Below are 23,308 nucleotides of genomic sequence, written 5' to 3'. Positions count from 1 at the left end.
ACCACGGATCCATTCTCCATGGTCTACTTTCACAGTGAGTCCTACAGGGATTATAAAAATGGAATGGATTTATTAACCTTTTTTTTATGTCAGTAGAAACCAGGACTGCATTCATACTGTTCTTAAAGCAGACATCCTCGGCTTAATTAAATCACCTGTGGCAATTAATTAGCACTTTAAGACTGGATATACAAGATATCTAGATTGTTTCGGGTCGCGACGTGCATTCTTCAGATGAGACTCACTATCTTCATGAACTAATGACTTGACACTGTCTTTTAGCACTGGGGTGTTATCTCCAGCATCCTAGTCGAATTCCCACAAAAATTGAATCTGAAATTGGCTGCCTAACCAGGGCATCTGATTGGCTACACAATACATTACATCCTTTACCCACTTCTATCCCTTTTCTGTTTACACAATATTGCTGGCATAAGACTGAATAACATACCTCTATGAAAGATCAGGCTCATGCTATATTTTCTTTACTACTACTACTACTACTACTAATAATAATAATAATAAAACATAAGAAGTTATTATAATTTTAATAATATTTACACCAGGAAGTACCTGCCATGAGTAATGTGTTAAACAGACAGAGAACATTTCAGCCAAAAATAAATGCGTACATACCCAGCTGACATATAATTTAGCATTGGCTTCCACTAAAATTACTTTTATTCGCATTTTGTTACTTGTAGCTATGATCCTGTTGGTGTTCCGGGGACAATGCACTTATGGAATGGAATCTACACTCAGGCTTCTTATAAGGGATGAGCCCACGTAAACACAGCTTTTGTAATCCGTTGGTGATGTCACCGCTGGGTTACATCCAATGCACTTACAGTGATACTACATATATTATAATTAAGTACGAATCCCCCAAAGGTATTAACGCCAACACCATGTGTGTTAAGGGAGAAGCAGCAGGAGAGGTGTTTGGGGGAACACCGGAAATTTTCATTTGGGCCTCACAAATGTATTTGGTTTGAAAGTTCTCAATAACAGTTTAAAAGAAAATTGTCTTTATCTTTGACCGTGCGCTAGTTACTGTGAGGTGGCAGGCCTGCCCTTGGCTTACCTGTCAGAGTATTTTCATTGGCTGGCAGTTACAGTACCCTGCTTCACATCTTGTTTCTCACTTCATGAAAGTTCAGTCATCTTTGCTGCCCATGAATTCACTAGCTGGGTTCTCACTAAAGAAGACAGATACAACTGTTGCCAGGACAGTTTGATTATTGTGGGCCACGCTTTGCAGTTTGCAGGCTAGAATTACTAAAGCAATTGTATGGAAACTTGTTTGGTCATCTTGTTCATTTTGAGCAAAAAGGGATAGGCATCACAATGATTTAAGAAAATGTTCATGCTGGCTAAAATGACAGCAGCAGCCAAAATTAAGAACATGAGACCATACTCAAAGTCCAGGAATGTAGTCCATAAATAAAAGCTGAGAATGTGCACTGTAATCACATGTGGATTGTTTGATTACAAATCTGAAATTGTGAAGTACAGAGCCAAAGCAAAACAAACAAAATAAATGTGTCTCACTGTACATTCTAGCTGTCATGTGGGACTCTGCTAATTTCACAAGAAAAGAGTTTGCCTCTGTAGTTCAGCAAAGAGTTTGCCTCTGTAGTTCAGCACGAAATGACATACCTTTAATCCGTTAATGTAATCATGATTTCGTGAATTTGGAATTGCACTCATTGACAAAATTATCTGCATTTGTACTGGGAATGGGGAACAGTGCCAGCTGTTGATTTATTGGGTGGGTGGGGGGGGGATTTTGCTTTCTGTGGCTTTACTCAAGACTTGGATTAATTGCACATCTGAAATGCTTTACCTCTGTAGATGCAAAAAACAAAAAAAAAACAAACAAACAAAAAAGAGATATTTCCTTCTGGATATGAGTGAAAATAAGCGTTTCCTTTGAAACTGTAAAAAAAAAAAAGAACAGACATCACTTCTATCATATATGAGGGGTTTAAGTATCTGGTCCTAAATTGTATTTAGGTGTTCACTGGTGTTCATTTTTTTGACTTAGTGATGAGGTGTTACACGATGGCAGCATATTAAGAAAATGAAGGGCCATTTCACATTTTTGTAGGGATAAGTACATTTAAATTTCCCATAATTGTCCTTCAAGGAAGTACAAATAGTGTGTTTAATACACAAATGTTATTTGCTTATGTTTTATGTCTTTATTTTTGTTTGTGTTACTGCTTTCCATTAACACCTGGATTTATGGCTAATGACAACTGACCGAAAACAGTTCATTTTGTTATTTTGCAATTCTTGAAGCCACCAAAAAACAAGGCACCACATTTTAAATATATTTATTTTACAAAGAAAAAAATGACCAAAATCTTATTGAGCCATGAATACATTTTGAATCCACTCATGCAAATTATGTGATTATACACTGGCTACCTTAACATTCCCACCAATACCCTGATTATTAGGAGTAATCAGTTTATGCCATCATTTAGATTTGTGTATACATATGGATATAAGTAATGTGATTACTCAAATAGCCACATTTAAATGATTTTTTCCAAAATCAGTGTACACAGCAGCCATGCTTGTTGTCACCAGGATCTTTGACTTGCAGTTTCAAAGAGCTGAAAGAAAACAGAGTAAGATGACTACATGCAGGAAAAATCGAAAAATTAAAGGTGGCTTAATCGAGTTCTGACTATACCGATTATGAAAGTCCACCAATAAAGATAATCAGGTAAGGGCTTTTACATGACCACTTCAATAATCAGAATATTGCCACAATTTGGGTAAGACTAGAGTATCAGTTTGCATGTAAACACAACCACTGTTATTTATTTTGTCCACAAATAAATGCAACTCAAAGTGCTTTCCAGTGTCAGTAAAGGATTGAAAGAAAAATAAGACAGAAGATAAAAATATAACAAAAGAGACTCATGCACAAGACAGCTGGAGAACAAATAAAATAAGAAACATCAAAAAATAAAAATAAGAGTAATGAAACTGACATTTGCACATCTACGTGACAGCACAAGGTAGAAACTATGAGGCATAAGACGACTTCAGCATCCTTTTATTGGAATTAACTTGTTTTTCCTAGTACTGAACAGTTTGTAAATCGGAACCCTGATGGCTTGAATACTGATTCCATAAATGACAGGATTTAACAATGGGGGAAATATTAGAAAGTAAAGGGACATGAATATCCGAGCTTTATATGGTACGTGACTCATGTTGAAACGACTTGAAATAGTTTCAAAAAAGCACCCAAATGCATAGTTAATAACAGCCAGTAAATGTGGGGCGCATGTTTGAAGAGCTTTGGCCTGAGATTTCTTAGAAGCAAACAGACATATTCTGAGTATTTGCGCATATGAAAATATTATCATTAGGATCTGTGGAATGAATAATAATCCAATCGCTGCAAGTCCAACTGTGCTCTGAAAGGACGTATCAAGACAAGATAGTTTCACTAATGCAAAATTGGCACAGAACACTTTTTCTATGATTCTGTCACAAAATGTACGCTGTACTGTTAATATGAAATAGAGTCCAAAAACAAGAAAGGCATAAGACCAAGACAATGCAATAAGGGCATACATTTTTCTCTGAGACAGTATTTGGTGATAGTGCAATGGATGACAAATGGCTACATACCGGTCATAGCTCATCACTGCTAAAACATTTAATTCAACTGTACCGTATGTATGTAAACAATATATCTGTGACAAACAAAAGGTCAGCGATATTTCATAATTATGAGATAACAAATGGCCAAGCATAGGTGGTAATAAAGAGGTACTACCATACACTCCATTCACTGCTAAGTTACATATAAACATATACATAGGTCCATGCAAACCTCTCTCAATGCATATTACTGCAATTAGAACCAAATTAACCCATAATATCAGAAGGTACAACATGAGTAAAAATATGAAGTATAAATATCTATGATCTTCCAGCTCAGTGTATGCCGTCAATATGAAGTATGTCACTGCTGATACATTTTCCATGGTCTCCTGATTGTACGTTGCACGGTGTAGAGAAAAATAGTATTGATTCAGTAACAAGAAAACAAAAACAAACAAAAAAAATTAGTATTAACAGGCAAAGATTACACTGATTCACATATGACAATACAACAACAATGAACAGTAATTGAAATCTAAGTGTTAATTCAGCTCTTAACAGATAACATTGGCTGTCATTTTACTGTGTGGCTTCAGAAAACCCTGGAAGGAGGAACACTCCACACTCTTTGTACAGAAATTATGTATCATGAAATTACTACAGACTATAAAAGAAGCACAAGTATTATACTTACCACTGGTGCACAAGATGAAAAAATGTTTTTTTTCTCTGTTAAAAGGATCTCTTAGATCTTCAGACCTGCTGTTTTATGAGTATTATTATCCTGCAGGTGTGCGACACCTTCTGGATAACTGAAAGGACAGCTCCACTCTTGTGCCTTTTATAGGGAGCTGGTCATATAAAAATAGCCTTCAGTTGTGGACGTCACCAGTCAGCAGCCATTAGAACTGGAGGACCTGCAGAATTCCCTTAAGTCAGTTCACCTTTTAATTAGTTTGAAATCATTACATTACATTACATTACAGGCATTTGGCAGACGCTCTTATCCAGAGCGACGTACAACAAAGTGTATAACCATAACCAGGAACAAGTATGACGAAACCCCTAGAGAGAAGTACCGGTCCAAGTACAGGGAACAACCGCATAGTTCAACTTGGATCCTGATGGTTAAACTGATTAACACTAACAACGAGAACGGCAACAACGCAATCTATGGAAAAATAAAAATAAATAAAAATACAAGTAGTCGTTAAGACAGGCGCATCAACTAAGTAACCTATGAAACAGCTGCCTAGTTACAACCCTAAGTTTAGTCATTTACAGGGGGGAAGGGAGGGATGGAGAGAGGTGCAGCCTGAAGAGGTGGGTCTTCAGTCGTCGTTTGAAATTGTTCACAGTCTCAGCTGTTCTGACCTCCACAGGGAGGTCATTCCACCAATCGTGGGGCCAGAACAGACAGGAGACGTGTTCTGGAAGTGCAGGTGCGAAGAGGGGGAGGTGCTAGGCGTCCTGAGGTAGCAGAACGGAGGGATCTGGCTGGCATGTAGGGTTTGAATATCTTGTGAAGGTATGCTAGGGCTGATCCCTTGACTGCCTGGTATGCTAAGACCAATGTTTTGAATTTGATGCGAGCTATAACAGGCAGCCAGTGGAGGGTAGTGAGCAGGGGAGTTACGTGGGAGTGTCTGGGGAGGTTGAAGACCAGACGAGCCGCAGCATTCTGAATGAGCTGCAGGGGTCTGGTGGCAGATGCTGGTAGTCCAGCCAGAAGAGAGTTGCAGTAGTCCAGGCGGGATAGAACCATTGCTTGGACCAGGAGCTGGGTTGAGTAGGTGGTGAGAAAGGGGCGGATTCTGTGGATGTTGTATAGGAAAAATCTGCATGCCCGGGTTACTGCTGCAATGTTGTTGGAGAGGGACAGCCTGTTGTCCATCATCACTCCGAGATTCTTGGCGCAGGGTGATGATGTCACTACGGTGTCCCCTAAGGAAATGGAAAAGTCGAGGAGGGGAGAGGATAGAGCAGGAATAAAGATTAGTTCCGTCTTTCCTGGGTTGAGCTTCAGGTGGTGATTGTCCATCCAGCTCTGTATGTCCCTCAGGCAAGCAGAGATGCGGGCAGGGACCTGTGTGTCCGATGGGGAGAAGGAGAGAAAGAGTTGCGTGTCGTCGGCATAGGAATGATAGGACAAGCCATGGGCAGATATTACAGGGCCAAGGGATCTGGTGTACATGGAGAAGAGAAGGGGACCAAGGACTGAGCCCTGGGGAACTCCGGTGGTGAGGGGACGGGGTGGTGATACCTTACCCGCCCAGGCAACCTGGAAGGAGCGGTCAGAGAGGTAGGACTCAATCCAGTCAAGGACTGTGCCGCGGATCCCTGTTGCTGCCAGGGAGGACAGGAGGGTAGAGTGGTCCACCGTGTCAAATGCAGCAGAGAGGTCTAGAAGAATCAGGACGGAGGAGAGGGAGGCTGCTCGTGCGGCATGGAGTGACTCACTGACCGAGAGGAGTGCAGTCTCAGTCGAGTGGCCAGGCCTGAAGCCAGACTGGTGGGGATCAAGCAGGTTGTTCTCAGAGAAGAAAGCAGAGAGCTGGTTAGATGCAGCACGTTCCAGTGTTTTGGATAGGAAAGGGAGGAGAGATACCGGGCGGTAGTTCTGAATGACTGAAGGATCTAGTGTGGGTTTCTTCAGCAGCGGGGTGATGTGGGCCTTCTTGAAGGATGAGGGGAAACATCCAGAAGATAGGGATGAGTTCACGAGGGAGGCGACAAAAGGGAGGATGTCTGGTGTGATTGCTTGAAGGAGAGATGAGGGGATAGGGTCGAGGGCGCAGGTGGTAGGGCGGTGGGTGAGCAGAAGCTGGGAGACTTCTGTGTCTGAGAGGAGAGAAAATGTGGAGAAACAGGGGGCGGAGGACGCGGAGGGGGCGGAGGACGCAGAGGGGGCAAAGGAGCTGCGGATGTCTGCAATCTTTTCGTCAAAGAATGCTGCAAAGTCATCTGCAGTGAAGGAAGACTGGGGTGGAGGAGGTGGCACGCTGAGGAGAGAAGAGAAAATAGAGAAAAGTTGACGAGGGTTAGAAATGGAGTTATGAATTTTGGTTTGGTAGAATTTTGCCTTAGCGGCAGTGACAGAAGAAGAGAACTCTGTCAGGAGAGACTGATAGGCTGAAAGGTCTGATGGGTCCCTGGATTTGGCCTACTTCCTCTCAGCAGCGCGGAGGGTGGCCCTGGAGGTGCGTAGGATGTCAGACATCCATGGACTGGGAGGGGATGAACGTGCTGGCCTAGGGACGAAGGGGCATAGGGAGTCGAGTGCTGAGGAGAGAGATGACGTCAGGGTGGAGGATGCAGAGTTAGTGGGGAGCTTGGAAAATGATTGAAGAGGGGGGAGGGAAGCAGTCACTCTGGGAGCAAGAGAAGAGGGTGATAGGGAGCGGAGGTTACGGCGGACAGTGACAGTGGGGATGGGAGGGGGAGAGGGAGGGTGTGGAGAGAGGGGGAGGGAGAAGGAGATGAAATGATGGTCAGACGTATGCAGGGGGGTAACTTACACTTACAATGTCCTGCGAAACACACACTTTCACTTCTACAAGTCAAATGTATTCTTCATCAAAAACTTCTTTTAAAATAAGTTATTGATGAAAGAGATGTTTTAGTACCAAAAGTATTTTTGCAGTGTTGTACACCCTATGACATTCTAGACGAAAACCAACTGCGAGCCAGGCCTAATCGCCCAAACAGTGCCCGGCCTCAGTAATGCTCTTCTGGCTGAATGGTAGCAAATCCCTGCAGCAATGCTCTGCCATCTAGTATAAAGCCTTCCTTGAAGAGTGGAGGTTGTCATAGCAGCCAAAGGTGCACCAACTCCATATTAATGCCCATAATTTTGGATGGGATGTTGAATGTCAGGTGTCCAAATACTTTTGGTCCTTTAGTTTACATAACATTTTGAAATCAGGAAGCAAAGATAGGCATCACATTGGTTTAATTCTCATGCGAATAAGAGATTGTATCTCTACTACTCATTCATACATTCAAACAGTCACTCAGTGATTTTGTTGTGGTTTGTTGTGTTGTATTGTAGTGACTGGAAAGCGCTTTGGCGCAACTCCTGTTGTTTTTAAATGTGCTACACAAATAAAAGTGACTTGACTGCACGGAGAATGAGGCACACAAAAGCCGCGTTTCCACCGCAGGAACTATACCCCGGAACTAGGAACCTTTTGAGGAACTCAGTGCGTTTCCACCGCAGGAACTAGGGTCTAAATTTAGTTCTGTGGGCTTTGTTTTACCCCCCAAAACGTTCCTGCTCGGGGGGTAGTACTTTCCGAAAGTACAGGAACCTTTTGGGTGGAGCTTGCAGCGCTGAACATTTCTGATTGGTCGAGTACTCGTAGCATTTGTGTTGTATTTATTTTCCGCCATTAGCCGCCATGTTTGAAAATATGCAGCGGCAAACCAATTTATTTTCATAATAACTTCAAATCAAACTTGTATGTTATGCGGCGCAGTAGCCTACTTTTGGTTATAGCCTGTCAACGTCTTGGAATTATAACGTGTGCTCTTCTGTTCTTTTCTTGCTTTAGTATTCGTTTTATAAAATGCTAAGCATTCGTGCTGGGACAGCATATTACGTAGGCTACCAAAACATTCAAACGGATTAATTCGGTTGCTGAATATTTTCTTCCGGATTTTCTTTGTTAGCCCGTTGTAATTGACTCAAAACGTTTGATATAGTTATGTGAGGTATGCGGTAGTTCTGCATAATTAACATTGGTGATACAGTACAAGCAAACTGGAAATCACCTTCCGCACTTTTTATCCGGGTAAAATAACTGGTTAATTCTAGTAATCTTCCCTTTAGCTTTTTCAGACTGCCGTAATTTTACTCAATTTTTACTGCCATTTTTCAATTCCACGAAAAGACCAGGAAGACTATGGACTCGTTTATGGTGCATGTTTCGCATCTGGAGGGCACACTTCGCTGCTCGGCTAGCAGTAACTTCGAAGGAAAGCAAACGGTGGAATTTACATTTTCACGCAAGTCCGAGTTTTCGTTCTATTCTTGTCATTTTGCGATTAGCCTATATGGAATTGACGACGAGAAAGTAATAAAACAGCAAATTCTTTACAACGTGTGCATGTTTTCTGCTGTTAATGAATGTGTTTGAGAGGATATATTAAAATCAATAAATACAAAAGTAACCATATATAGTCATTGTTGGTAACCCGTTGTATATAAGTGGAATAAACCCCTCCGGGCTGTCCCGGTTATTAGAAAATAATGTAGGCTACTTCGGTGGTAGTATGAGGTTACAGAAGAAATCATATGACAGATGGACCGACGACAATGTCAGTGGGCTAATTTGCCTAATCTTCGCGGTACTTTAGACCCCGGTGGAAACGCAGACAACCATTGGCTGAAGGAACCTTTTAGTTCCTGGTAAAGTAGTTCCTGGGACTGAAAGTTCCGGGTAATTTTGGTGGAAACGCGGCTAAAAGCTCAGGTTTAATGACCTTAAGCTTTGAAATACAACTTGTGACAGCCCTCCAAATATTCTTCCGTTGGCCAAAATGCAAGTGGCACATTTTTAATTGGTGTAGGGCAGTTTACAGAAGTGTGTATTGGACCCCCAAAGGAAAACAGACTGTTTGCTGTGCTGACAGGGAGTCAGCAGGGTGCGATGACTGAGACAGTGCTCAGTTGCATAACATCCTACTGGATCAGCATTATGGTAATGGTAATGGTAAATGGTAAATGGACTGCATTTATATAGCGCTTTTATCCGAAGCGCTTTACAATTGATGCCTCTCATTCGCCAGAGCAGTTAGGGGTTAGGTGTCTTGCTCAAGGACACTTCGACACGCCCCGGGCGGGGTTTGAACCGGCAACCCTCCGACTGCCAGACAATCGGTCTTACCTCCTGAGCTATATCGCCCATTATACAAAACCTGGTTTCTCCATGATACAGTGTAAAAATGTTTTGTATTGTTGGAAAGCCGATGCCGCGGGAAACAATTTGGTGTCTTAGCGGTGGGGTGCTGACTAAAGGTCTCGATACCTGCAGTATGGGTCAGCGCCCAGGCAAATACAAAGGTTAACTTGGTGTGGTGTGCTTACACGGAGAGGATGAGCAGAATCATTAATGTACTGTTTTGTTGTGTTTGTGTCTTCATTTCATGACTTGGTCTTTTGCTCTGATCTTTGGGTATATGAGGTGTAATGTTTCAGGGAGACTCGTCAACACGGTCTCCTCCACATCATATGCATATAGCCATCTCCCTACATACGCATTTCCCAACATTGCATGCATCGCTGCTGTATTCAATAAGCGACACGTTCAGACAACTTTGTCTTGCGCAATTTGCGCAAACATCATCGATCAGTTCATCTGATTGGCCAATTTAGGGACTACTGATTAATTGACTGGGAAAGAAAATCTATAATTTTCCCCCCAGGGTATGGGGAGGGTTAAGTGGGTTCGGGATTCGGGTTTCATTGCTCTTCAGCGACCCCTGCTGGTCAGTCGGTTGCCCGTGAACTGCATGTTAAAACCACATATGAAAGGTCTTCCTTCGACTCCACTCTACGAGAGCTTAGCTGTAGTCTGTAGTGTGTAAAGAAGAAGCTGGTGACACCAAGTGTTTTGAAGGAGAACTGTAGCCAGCTACACAACCCCAAACTGACAGTGGGATTTGTGCATGAACTCGCCTGCGTCTGCAGATCTTTGGACAAATTAAAGCAGGAGTTGGACATGTTCAGCCCCGTGATGGATGGCTAATTTATTTTACCACTTAACGCAGACCCTCTAGTGGTCGGCACGCCAGCGTGCCTATATTGTTCAACTCAGACATTCATTGCTCCTCCAACCAAAGTATGAGTTTAAAACAGAGACGCTTTGTTTTAGTTTCATTAGTAGAAGATACATGACAACTGTGCCGAATACGGAGTTGTGCGTAATACCACACGTGCTGTTTACGGCATTGTCGCCCCTTTTAGAACAGACTGGCTTGATTGACAATTCATTTATTCAGTAGGTGACAGTGTAAGCTTTCTAATGATGTATAACATGTCTAAATTTGCTTTTGGAATAGTGTTTTATAGCTCAGCGTAACCGAAAGTTTTCTCACCATTGCATTCACTTTCACATCATTGCATTCACTGAGAAGTCCTTATTATTGAGGACTTCTCAGCATAGCTAAGCCATATGTTTGCTGGTAGACCAAGCTGACATCGTTTTCTGGAGTAAGACAGAAGGGGAGAGAACTACAACATTGATATACTGTCTCTCTTTCTATCTACTGAACACTTCATCATTGCTGTGTAAGTATTACTGCTCTAAATATTTTGGTTATATACATAATTTTTTAATTGAGTATCTTTAAATAGGTTGGTGGTATTTTATAATGAGGATATTTCACACTGTAATGTAAGCATTTGTTGATAGCTTAGCAGTTTTGTGTTTCATGCACCGGATATGACATGAGAGTTGGAACATTGCCAAAACATGGACGGTTGAATATTGTCATCCCATCCCCATACAAGAAAACATTACATACTACAGAGTACAGAAATACACACAAGAGTTAATTATTAGGTACTGTACCGCATTGTGTGACAATGTTTTTGCATTATTTTTTAATCTGATATCAATGTTTCATCTTAAACCTTCTTAGGGGCTCACTTATATGCTTTATAATGGACAAAATTATTTTATTTTATTTTTGGAGAGATTTGGGATATGTTAGAAGGACATGCATTCTGTTTTCTTTATGTTTAAAGCCAGATAATTTTGTTTGAGCCAGGAGTAAAGGGTGTTCATATCACTAGTTTTTAAGTGATTTGATATGGGGTCTTATCTGAGATGTAAATCTGTGTCATCAGCATACAGAAGACAGTGCGGGTTTTGGCAAGAATCTGGGAGGTCATAAATATATAAAAGAAAAAGCAATGGACCCAATATAGAGCCTTGTGGGACTGCAAGAGAGCAGAGGGATAAGGATGACTGTGTTGTGGATATTCTTACAGACTGGAATAGGTATGATGTAATTTTTTGGTATGATGTAATCAAAGTGGTGGAAGCAGGTGATCTGCTAAGATGTTGTAGTTTTAACAGAAGGTGTGTATGGCTAACGGCATCAGATGCTCTCCTGAATATGGCTCCGGCCATTTGACCCTTGTTGAGCAGAGCGGACGTGTTCCGTGAAGAGTAGAGCAGAGCGTGGCTTTCGGGATCCAGAGTGGAGACTGTTTAGGAGATGTTGACTTTCAGGGTAACTTGAGAGTTGCACTGTGTCGGTCATTCAAGATGTTACCAAAAACAAGTAAAATGACCGTTATCCCAGGAAGAAGCAGATCAAAAGTTTGTAGTAAAAACAGGAAGATTTATTACGCAGCCGGCTACGGGAACAACTCAGAGAGAAAGTTCAAAGTAGTATTGGTGGGTGATTAGATTTATACAGTTTCCATTAGATTGGTATTTGCATATAGTGGAATTCTATTGTTGAAAGGGAGCACTGCCTCTGATTGGTGATAAGAGGCTGTGCTTCCTTCCGATTGGACCGTTCAAATTCAAACCCATCCTACCTATTCAAACAGGTTCCATTCACATTGAAATTGAAATACAACAGGGGGGCTCGCCCCCTTCCCCCCCGGGGCCCAGCGGAAACTTCCCAAACGCAGAATACACAAAACTGTCTGTTTCCCAACAACTGTAAGAATCCCTTCAAGCACATTTGATAAAACAGGCAAAATGCTAATAGGTCTATAATGATGTGCCATTTGGGTATCACTGCATTTAAAGACTGGAGCTATTACGGCACATTTCCAGTACTTAGGAAAAACTGATTTCTGGATGCACAAAGTAATGAGGGTATGAAACAATGGAAGGAAGGCATCATGATGTAGGCTACTTTTAAGAACAGAGCTGCTCGACCGTAGATGTCCTGATCTTTAGAGTTGCTCAGTGACATAAGTGTTTTCGATACTGTGGATATAGGTACTTCAGAAAAACAGTGGTGCATAGAATTTGAAAAATTGTAGTTATTATAAAAATGTTTTTTAAAAAATCCTTTTACTCGTAGAACGCAATTAAGTTAATAAGATAAGTTATTATCGTCGCAATGCACTCTGGGTAGTGACGTCAAATGGTTGCATGGGTCTGTGTCCATTGCTGTTGTAAAGAGCTCCATTTTCTAGCAGCAGCCATTCAAAGTCACTTGACCATATGGATCAAACTGTCACTTTTGGTGAAACTGAAACGTGTACATCTTCTCCATCAATTTAAATGACGTAACATTATTATTGATCTGCATCGTATACATGAGCTTAAAGCTGGTGATAATACTTGTAAATGCATAATCCCTAATGATAATATGTACTGATATACTATGATGTTTAGCTATTGAATCCATCCTATTCAGGGATATCTCAGACACAAATTTTGTGGCATTGTATTGATATTTTTCACTATTAATAACCGTAACTGCTGGTCAATACAACTGAGTTAAACTCCAATGCAACAATTTTACGCCATCTACCCGAAGTGCATTGCCCGTCTAAAATAATGGCGAGCTCCATTAATCAAAATTTCTACTAAAGGCTTGGGTTTTTTTAAATAACTGAAATCTGTTGTGCTTTTTACATATTTCCATAATTGAGGGCATTTACAACATATTAAGCCCTACAAGTCTTAACAGGCAGGGTTTCCCTTTAACACACTTGCTTGGTGTTGGTGTTACCATTGGGGAAATAGTACTTAATTATAACTATAACGTCACTGCAACCATAAGTGTATTGAATGTAATCCAGCCATGACATCACCAACTGATTACAACATGTAGGCTATGTTTACGTGGGCCTGTACCTTATAAAAAGATTGAGTGAAGATTCCATTCCTCAAATGTGTTGTATGAAGAACAAGTTAGAAGAAGCAAAAAAAATTATAATAATCATTTTGAAAGAGGCCAATACTGAATGAAATATCTGCTGGGTATGTATTTTATATTTACACTGGCATTTTCTCTCATATGTTACACAGGGCAGGAATGTTCTAATCCACATTAATTTTATAACAACTTTTACTTCAGTATTATTATTATTGTCGGTATTATTATTGTTATTATTATTATTATTATTATGAATAATAATAATAATAATATTCCATATAACTATAACAATAATGTCTATATATCATTATTGTTATAGTTTTATGGTCCAGCGAGAGTTAGTAGTTGTACTAATAGTAGCAGTAATAATAGTAGTAGTCGTAGTTTTAGTTGTAGTAGCAGTAGTATCAGTACTACTAGTAGGAGTAGTAGTATTTGGAGTAATTTTAGAATTATATTGCTGCAGTGATTTATAAACCTTTACTTGCCCTTTTAATTTCTCTAATAGTTCAGTACTGCAAATATATCATGATCCTGCACTTTCATACAAATTCATGACTCAGCCTTATGACAATGAATGTGTGCCAGTGCACAAGGGGCAGAAGTGGATAAAGGATTCAAGGGATTGTTTACCCAATCAGATGCTACTTACATATAAAATATAAATTTTAATTCGGAAATTTAATGGAAATTTGATTGGGACACTGCTTTAACACCCCAAACTCCAAATAATGTTTAAAGACAATATTGACCTTTGACCTGTTCATGACTCATTTGAAGAACTCATGTTACGACCCTAACCTTTTTCTTCAGAAATTATGAAAATATACTTTAGATATATTGTGTACACAAAAAGATTAACCCTCAAAAGAATCTAGGAAGCTTGTGTATCAAATCTTAAACTGCTATTTAAGAGCCTCGGGTGATTTAATTCAACAGAGGACATGTGAGAGTACTGCTGTGAGAGTACATCTTAATCTGCTAATGAACTTATTAAAATATGAATATCACTATTTTTCTTTTCTATCATAAGCTGCCATGCATAACCATGTATTTTTAATGCTTAATTCAGTATTTCACCGAGTGCTCTGCTGTTACATCCTGGTAGATTCATCCTAACATGCAAATAAAACAATTTAAAAACGACAGTCCTTGTGCTTGTTTAAATAAAACATGGTTACTAAATCTGTTATTTTTTATAATCTTTGCAGGATTCAATGTGCAACTATGGAGAATAGATCAGTGGTGACATCATTCATATTGACGGCATACACTGAACTGGAAGACCATAGATATGTATACTTCACAGGTTTCCTGTTATTGTTCATCGTTATGCTATTAGTCAATGTAATTCTTATTACAGTAATTTATATTGAAACCAGTCTCCATGAACCCATGTACTTTTTATTGTGTAACTTATCAGTGAATGGAATTCATGGCAGTCTATCTTTAGTACCATTAATACTCGTTAATTTAATGTCTCATACTTATGAAATATCGTTGACTGCTTGTCTTTTTCAGATCTTTTGTTTGCACATAGGCTATATGCTGCAGTTGAATTTAATTCTTTAGCAGTGATGGGCTATGACAGATATGTTGCCATTTGTCATCCATTACACTATCACCAGTTAATGTCTCATAGAAAAGTATACACACTTATAGCGTTTTCCTGGATTTATCCTTTCATTGTGTTTGGGCTGTATTTCATATTAACTGTACAGCGTACATACTGTGACAGGTTCATAGAAAAGGTGTATTGTGTTAACTTTGAAATAGTAAAACGTTCTTGTCTTGATGTTTCTTTTCACAGTAAGGTTGGCTATGTTGTAATGTTTTTTCTAATCGTTCCAGAGCTACTCATGATACTATTTTCCTATGCGCAAATACTCAGAATCTGCCTGTTTGCTTCTAAGGAATCTCAGGCCAAAGCTATTCAAACATGCACCCCACACTTACTGGGCGTGATTAACTATGCAGTAGGATGCTTTTTTGAAGTTTTCCAGACTCGTTTCAACATGAATCATATACCATTTAAAGCTCGCATGTTCTTGTCCCTGTACTTTCCCATATTTGCCCCAGTGTTTAATCCTCTCATTTATGGAATGAGCATTCAAGCCATTAGGCTTCAGGTTTTCAAACTGTTCATTAATTGTAAAAATAAGTTATTTACACTGTAGGAGACATTGAAGTTATCTCATGCCCATTCAATTATTATGCACTTTTTATAGCCAATCACCTAAGTGAGTTGAAATGTAATTCCATTGGGTGATAGGCTCAATTAAAGGTCATGACACTGGTTGCTTTTTCTGCAGGACAAGAACGCTGCTATTGTTTCTACCTCCAGAATTCAAGCCCCTTTCCCATTTACATTTTAGTATTTACCAGATACTCTCATTCAGAGTGACATACACCAATTACATAAAAAGAGGTAAGCCCAGTTCGCTAACCCTTATGCTACACTACCCGCCAAATGAAATTGTTGATCCCTCAAATGGTTTTTGGCACCTTGTTGTCATATATTTGTTACTGCCGCACCTTGTTATTTGTTTTTGACCTTTTTAAATCACATTTGATGTCAATTCGACAATTTGTTTTCAATAAAACTCCACTTGATTTTTTTCATGGTGTATTCTTGCTCACTAATTTGTCTTAACAGAACACATTTCATCACGATACTGCATAGTCATCAGACAGTTTTAAGCAGTAATTAAATGCATTTCCATGTGGGCTGAGCTGTTGTTAATGGCTGAATCCATTTGATTGGCTCATTCAATTTTTGAATGACACATCGGTCCAGCCAATGTGGGAGTTTACAGTTTTTTATTCCAGTGTGTTGGGCCCATGTAAAGATTATTTCCACACATGCGTACATAATCACTTGCTTAGCATGAAAAGCAAATAAGAAAAATTAACATCTTGTTTAAATTGGGATTGCATAGCATATACAGGGGGGCCCAGGCCTGATTTTGAGAACTACAGGCCTACATCAATGCTCACATCCCCAGTATCGATTTGCATAAAAAGCAATTATGACCAAATGCAAGCAGTCTGCACTTTTGTTAGGTAACACTTGGCATGGTTAGTGATTGCTGTATTTAAAACGAATCTTTCTTTTGTTCGACAAAGTGCAGGTCCCATGCTGATTGATTTGCAGTTTTGCAATGACATGAAAAACAGTCACCATTTAATGTGCCCCAAAACCCACCATGTTACCACGTTATTATTGATCTGCATCGTATACATGAGCTTCAAGCCAGTGATAATACTTGTAAATGCATAATCCCTAATGATAATACGTACTGACACACTATGATGTTTAGCTATTGACTCCATCCTGTTGAGAGATATCCCGTGTATCACATCACACACAAATTCTGTGGCATTGTATTGATATTTTACACTATTAATAACCGCGTCTGCTGGTCAAAACAACTAAGTTAACCTGTAGTGTAACCACTTTACGTCATCTACCCAAAGTGCAGTGCGCGTCTGAAATAATGGCAATCGCTGATAGTCAGAAATTCTATTGAAGGTTTAGGTTTTTTTAAATAACAAATTTTTGCGTGGTTTTCACAGTCCATTTCCATAACTGAGAGCATTTACAACATATTATGCCCTACAAATCTTAAGGGGTGGGGTTCCCTGTAACACACTTGCATGGTGTTGGTGTCACCATTGGGGAAATATTACTTAATTATAACTATCACGTCACTGTAACTGTTATCGTATTGGATGTAATCCAGCTATGACATCACCAACTGATTACAACCTGTATGTTTATGTGGGCCTGTACCTTATAAAGATCGAGTGAAGATTCCATTCTTCAAATGTACTGTATGAAGAACAGCAATACGATCAGGACTGTAAGTTACGAGAAGCAAAAAAAAATAGATGCAATCTGCTGGGTATGTATTATATATTTACAGCGACATATTGCCACACTACTGAAGTCTTAGTACCTTTTTTAAAAACACAATGTCTGTATATCATTATTATTATTATTATTATTGTATTATGGTTGAGCGATAGTTAGTAGTTGTGCAAATATTTGCTGGAATAATAGTAGTAGTAGCAGCAGTAGTAGTAGTTTTAGTTGTAGTAGCACTACTGACAGTACTAGTAGTAGTAGGAGTAGTAGTATTTAGTATATGGAGTAATATTTTAATTATTTTGCTGTACTGATTTCTAAACCTTTACTTTCACTTTTAATTCCTGTTATAATCCAGTCCAGCAAACATATCATGACCCTGCACATTCATATAAATACATAATTCAGCCTTATGACAATGAATGTGTGCCAGTGCACAAGGGGAGGAAGTGGATAAAGGAATCAAGGGATTGTTTACCCAATCAGATGCTACTTATATACAAGATATAGGATTTATGGAAATTTGATCGGGACACTGGTTTAACACCCCAAACTCTTAGAAATAATGCCAAGTGATCTCATGTTACATCCCTCACTTTTTTCTTCAGAAATTATGAAAATAGACTTTAGATGTATTATGTATGCAAAAGGATTAACCCCTGAAAGAATCTAGGGAGCTTGTGTATCAGATCATAAACTGCTATTTAAGTGCCTCAGGTGATTTAATTCAACAGATGACATCTGCTGTGAGAGTACATCTTAATCTACTAATGAACTTGTTGAAATATCAATGTCCCTATTTTTCTTGTCTATCAAAATCTGCTATGCATAACCAAGTATTTGTAAAGGCTTATTTAAAATTTTCACCGAGTACTCATAAACTGCTATTTAAGTGCCTCAGGTGATTTAATTCAACAGATGACATCTGCTGTGAGAGTACATCTTAATCTACTAATGAACTTGTTGAAATATCAATGTCCCTATTTTTCTTGTCTATCAAAATCTGCTATGCATAACCAAGTATTTGTAAAGGCTTATTTAATATTTTCACCGAGTACTTTGCTGTTACATCCTGGAAGATTTATCCTGACATGCAAATAAAATGTTTTTAAAAACCTACAGTCCTTGCTCCTGTCCAAATAAAACATGGTTATTAAAACTGTAATTTTTATAATCTTTGCAGGATTCAACGTGCAACTATGGAGAATAGATCAGAGGTGACATCATTCATATTGAAGGCATACACTGAAATGGAAGACCATAGATATGTATACTTCACAGGTTTCCTGTTATTGTTCATTCTTATGCTATTAGTAAATATAATTCTTATTACAGTAATTTATATTGAAGCCAGTCTCCATGAACCCATGTATTTTTTATTGTGTAGCTTAGCAGTAAATGGAATTTATGGCACTATGTCTTTATTACCATCAATACTTGGTCATTTAATGTCTCATACTTATGAAATATCACTGACTGCATGTCTTTCACAGATCTTTTGTTTGCACACATATGGTGCAGTTGAATTTATTACTTTAGCAGCAATGGGCTATGACAGATATGTTGCCATTTGTCATCCATTACACTATCACCAGTTAATGTCTCATAGAAAAGTGTGCACACTTATAGCATTGTGCTGGATTTACCCTTGCATTGTGTTTGGGATGTATTTCATATTAACTGCACAGCTTATATATTGTGACAACATCATGGAAAAGGTGTATTGTGCTAGCTTTTCATTAGTCAAACTGTCTTGTTTTGACGTTTCTTTGCTCAACAGAGTTGGCCTTGTTGTTGCTTCTTTAGTTATTGTTCCACAGCTGCTCATGATACTATTTTCATATGCACAAATACTGAGAATCTGCCTGTCTGCTTCTAAGGAATCTCAGGCCAAAGCTATTCAAACATGCACCCCACACTTACTGGCTGTGATTAACTACGCAGTAGGATCCTTTTTTGAAATTATTTCAACTCGTTTCAACATGAGTCATGTACCTTATAAAGCTCGCATATTCCTGGCCCTTTACTTTCTGATATTTCCCCCATTGCTTAATTCTGTAATTTATGGAATTAGCATTCAAGCCATCAGAGTTCAGGTTTTCAAACGGTTCATTACTTGTAAAAATAAGTTATTTACACTGTAAATAAGACACTGAGACAAGGAGGTAGTCTACTGTTTGTTCAATGCATTTACACATTTTTAAGCCAATTACCTACATGACATGACATGTAATACCATTGGTGATAGGCTCAATTAAAGGTCATGACACTGGTTGCTTTTGCTGCAGGACAGGATAGCTGGTATTATTTCTACCTCTAGAATTCAAGCCCTTTTCCCATTTACATTTTAGTATTCACGAAATACACTCATTCAGAGTGACATACACCAATTACATGAAAAGAGGTAATCCCAGATCGCTAATCCTTATGTTACGCTACCCCCCAAATGAAATTCTCGTGCCGTCACATGGTTTTTGGCACCTTGTTGTCGTATATTTGTTACTGTCGCACCTTATTATTTGTTTTTGACCTTTTAAATCACATTTGATGTCAATTCGACAATTTTTTTCAATAGAACTCTACTTGATTTTTTCATGGTGTATTCTTGCTCGCTGATCTGTCTTAACAAAACACATTTCATCGATACTTCATAGTCATCAGACAGTTTTAAGCAGTAAGTAAATGCATTTCCACCTGTGCTGAGCTGTTCTTAATGGCTGAATCCCATTTGATTGGCTCATTCAATTTTTGAATGACACATCAGTCTAGCCAATGTGGGAGTTTACCATTTTTTATTCCAGTGTATTGGGACCATGTGAAGATCTCTTCCACACATGTGTAAATAATCACTTTTTTAACATGAAAAACAAATAAGAAAAATTTACATCTTGTTAAAATTGGGATTGCATAGCAGATATAGGGGGGCCCAGGCCTGGTTTTGAGAACTACAGGCCTACATCAATGCTCACATCCCCTGTATCGATTTGCATAAGAAGCAATTATGACCAAATGCAAGCAGTCTGTACTTTTGTTAGGTAACACTTGGCAAGGTTAGTGATTGCTGTATTTAAAACCAATCTTGCTTTTGTTCGACAAAGTGCAGGTCCCATGCTGATTGGTTTGCAGTTTTGCAATGACATGAAAAACAGTCACCATTTAATGTGCCCCAAAACCCAACATGTTACCATGTTACTTTGCACAAGTAATCAACCACACGTAAGAAACTTCAAAATTCTCATTTACAAAAAGTTTTTTACTTTCACGGATCACATTTAATGGAATTCATATATGTATATGTATATATATATATATGTGACTGGGGTGCGTAGAATATGAAAAATCTTAGTTATAAAAATGTAAAAAAAATCATTTGACTCGTAGATCGCTTTTGTTTTTACCATCACAATGCACTCTGGGTAGTGGCATCAGATCGTTGCACGAGTCCCTGTCCATTCCTCTTGTCCATTGAGCGTCATTGAAAATGTCTTTTGTCCAGCCTTTTAGATTCGAGCCAGAGCGGGACATTACTCAGCAGGAAAGCACCGCGGATAGCCCTCATCAAATAAATCAAAACGATGAAGATCGGAGGCCAGAGGAGACGAGAGTAGGGCATAAGAGATGGTGTCTGTGCAGCAACTGCTCACCAACAGACACGGAAATGCCTGTTGGACAGAGCTCCGCTTTCTAGCAGCAGCCGTTCAAAGTCACTTGACCACATGGATCAAACTGTCGCTTTTGGTGAAACTGCAACGTGTACACCATCCCCATTAATTTAAATGACGTAACGTTATTATTGATCTGCGTCGTTTATATGAGCTTAAAGCCCTTGATAATACTTCCTTTAAATGCACAATCCCTAATGATAATACGTACTGATACACTATGATGTTTAGCTATTGAATCCATCCTGTGCAGGGATATCCCGTGTTTCACATCACACACAAATTCTGTGGCATTGTATTGATATTTTACACTATTAATAACCGCAACTGCTGGTCAAAACAACTAAGTTAACCTCCAGTGTAACCACTTAACGTCATCTAACCAAAGTGCACTGCGCGTCTAAAATAATGGCGATCGCTGATAGTCAGAAATTCTATTGAAGGTTTAGGTTTTTTAAAATAACAAATCTTTGCGTGGTTTTTACAGTACATTTCCGTAACTGAGAGCATTTACAACATATTATGCCCTACAAATCTTAAGGGGTGGGGTTCCCTTTAATACGCTTGCATGGTGTTGGTGTCACCATTGGGGAAATAGTACTTAATTATAACTATAACATCACTGTAGCTGTTATCGTATTGGATGTAATCCAGCTATGACATCACCAACTGATTACGACCTGTATGTTTATGTGGACCTGTACCTTATAAAGATCGAGAGAAGATTCCATTCTTCAAATGTACTGTATGAAGAACACCAATACGATCAGGACTGTAAGTTACAAGAAACAAAAAAAGAAACAACAATAATCATTTTGAAAGGGGCCAATACTGAATGAAATATCTGCTGGGTATGTATTCTATATTTACACTGACATATTGCCACACTACTGAAGTCTTGGTAGCTTGTTTTAAAACACAATGTCTGTCTATCAGTATCGTTATTGTATTATGGTCCAGAAATATTTAGTAGTTGTGCAAATAGTAGCAGCAATAATAGTAATGGTTGTAGTAGCAGTATCAGTAGTAGTAGTACTACTAGTAGTAGGAGTAGTAGTATTTGGAGTAATATTTGAATTATTTTGCTGTACTGATTTCTAAACCTTTACTTTCACTGTTAATTCCTGTAATAATTCAGTCCAGCAAACATATCATGACCCTGCACATTCACATAAATACATAATTCAGCCTTATGACAATGAATATGTGCCAGTGCAAAAGGGGAGGAAGTGGATAAAGGAATCAAGGGATTGTTTACCCAATCAGATGCTACTTATATATAAGATATAGGATTTATGGAAATTTGATCGGGACACTGGTTTAACACCCCAAACTCTTAGAAAAAATGCCAAGTGATCTCATGTTACATCCCTCACTTTTTTCTTCAGAAATTATGAAAATAGACTTTAGATATATTATGTATACAAAAATATTAACCCCTGAAAGAATCTAGGGAGCTTGTGTATCAGATCATAAACTGCTATTTAAGTGCCTCAGGTGATTTAATTCAACAGAGGACATCTGCTGTGAGAGTACATCTTAATCTGCTAATGAATTTGTTAAAACTATCCATGTCACTATTTTTCTTGTCAATCACAGCCTACTATGCATAACCAAGTATTTTTAATGCTTAATTCAGTATTTCACCGAATACATTGCTGTTACATCCTGGAAGATTCAGCCTAACATGCAAATGAAATGTTTTTAAAAACTTACAGTCCTTGCTCCTGTCCAAATACAACATGGTTATTAAAACTGTAATTTTTATAATCTTTGCAGGATTCAACGTGCAACTATGGAGAATAGATCAGTGGTGACGTCATTTATATTGACGGCATACACTGAACTGGAAGACCATAGATATGTATACTTCACAGGTTTCCTGTTATTGTTCATTCTTATGCTATTAGTAAATATAATTCTTATTACAATAATTTATATTGAAGCCAGTCTCCATGAACCCATGTATTTTTTGTTGTGTAGCTTAGCAGGAAATGGAATTTATTGCACTATATCTTTATTACCATCAATACTTGGTCATTTAATGTCTCATACTTATGAAATATCACTGACTGCATGTCTTTTACAGATCTTTTGTTTGCACACATGTGCTTCAGTTGAATTTAATACTTTAGCAGTGATGGGCTATGACAGATATGTTGCCATTTGTCATCCATTACACTATCACCAGCTAATGTCTCATAGAAAAGTGTGCACACTTATAGCATTGTGCTGGATTTACCCTTGCATTGTGTTTGGGATGTATTTCATATTAACCTCACAGCTTATA

General features: G+C 38.7%; 1 protein-coding gene and 1 pseudogene across 1 annotated transcript; one reads left to right on the top strand and one right to left on the bottom strand.

Moving 5' to 3' along the window:
• Positions 1-2,323: 2,323 nt before the first annotated feature.
• LOC118209843 (olfactory receptor 142-like) lies at positions 2,324-4,432 on the bottom strand. The gene is made up of 2 exons (XM_035385534.1): positions 4,328-4,432; positions 2,324-4,022 (listed from the first exon to the last, which is right to left on the bottom strand). The coding sequence occupies exon 2, from the start codon at positions 4,014-4,016 to the stop codon at positions 3,063-3,065; it is 954 nt and encodes a 317-aa protein (XP_035241425.1). The 5' UTR covers positions 4,017-4,022; positions 4,328-4,432; the 3' UTR covers positions 2,324-3,062.
• Positions 4,433-13,550: 9,118 nt separating this feature from the next.
• Positions 13,551-20,276, top strand: LOC118209844 (annotated as a pseudogene).
• Positions 20,277-23,308: the final 3,032 nt, after the last annotated feature.

The sequence above is a fragment of the Anguilla anguilla genome, chromosome 12 (genome assembly GCF_013347855.1).
Source record: "Anguilla anguilla isolate fAngAng1 chromosome 12, fAngAng1.pri, whole genome shotgun sequence".
NCBI classification, from domain to species: domain Eukaryota; kingdom Metazoa; phylum Chordata; class Actinopteri; order Anguilliformes; family Anguillidae; genus Anguilla; species Anguilla anguilla.
The sequence above is the reverse complement of the archived record's forward strand: the minus strand, read 5'-3'. Positions and strand labels throughout refer to the sequence as shown.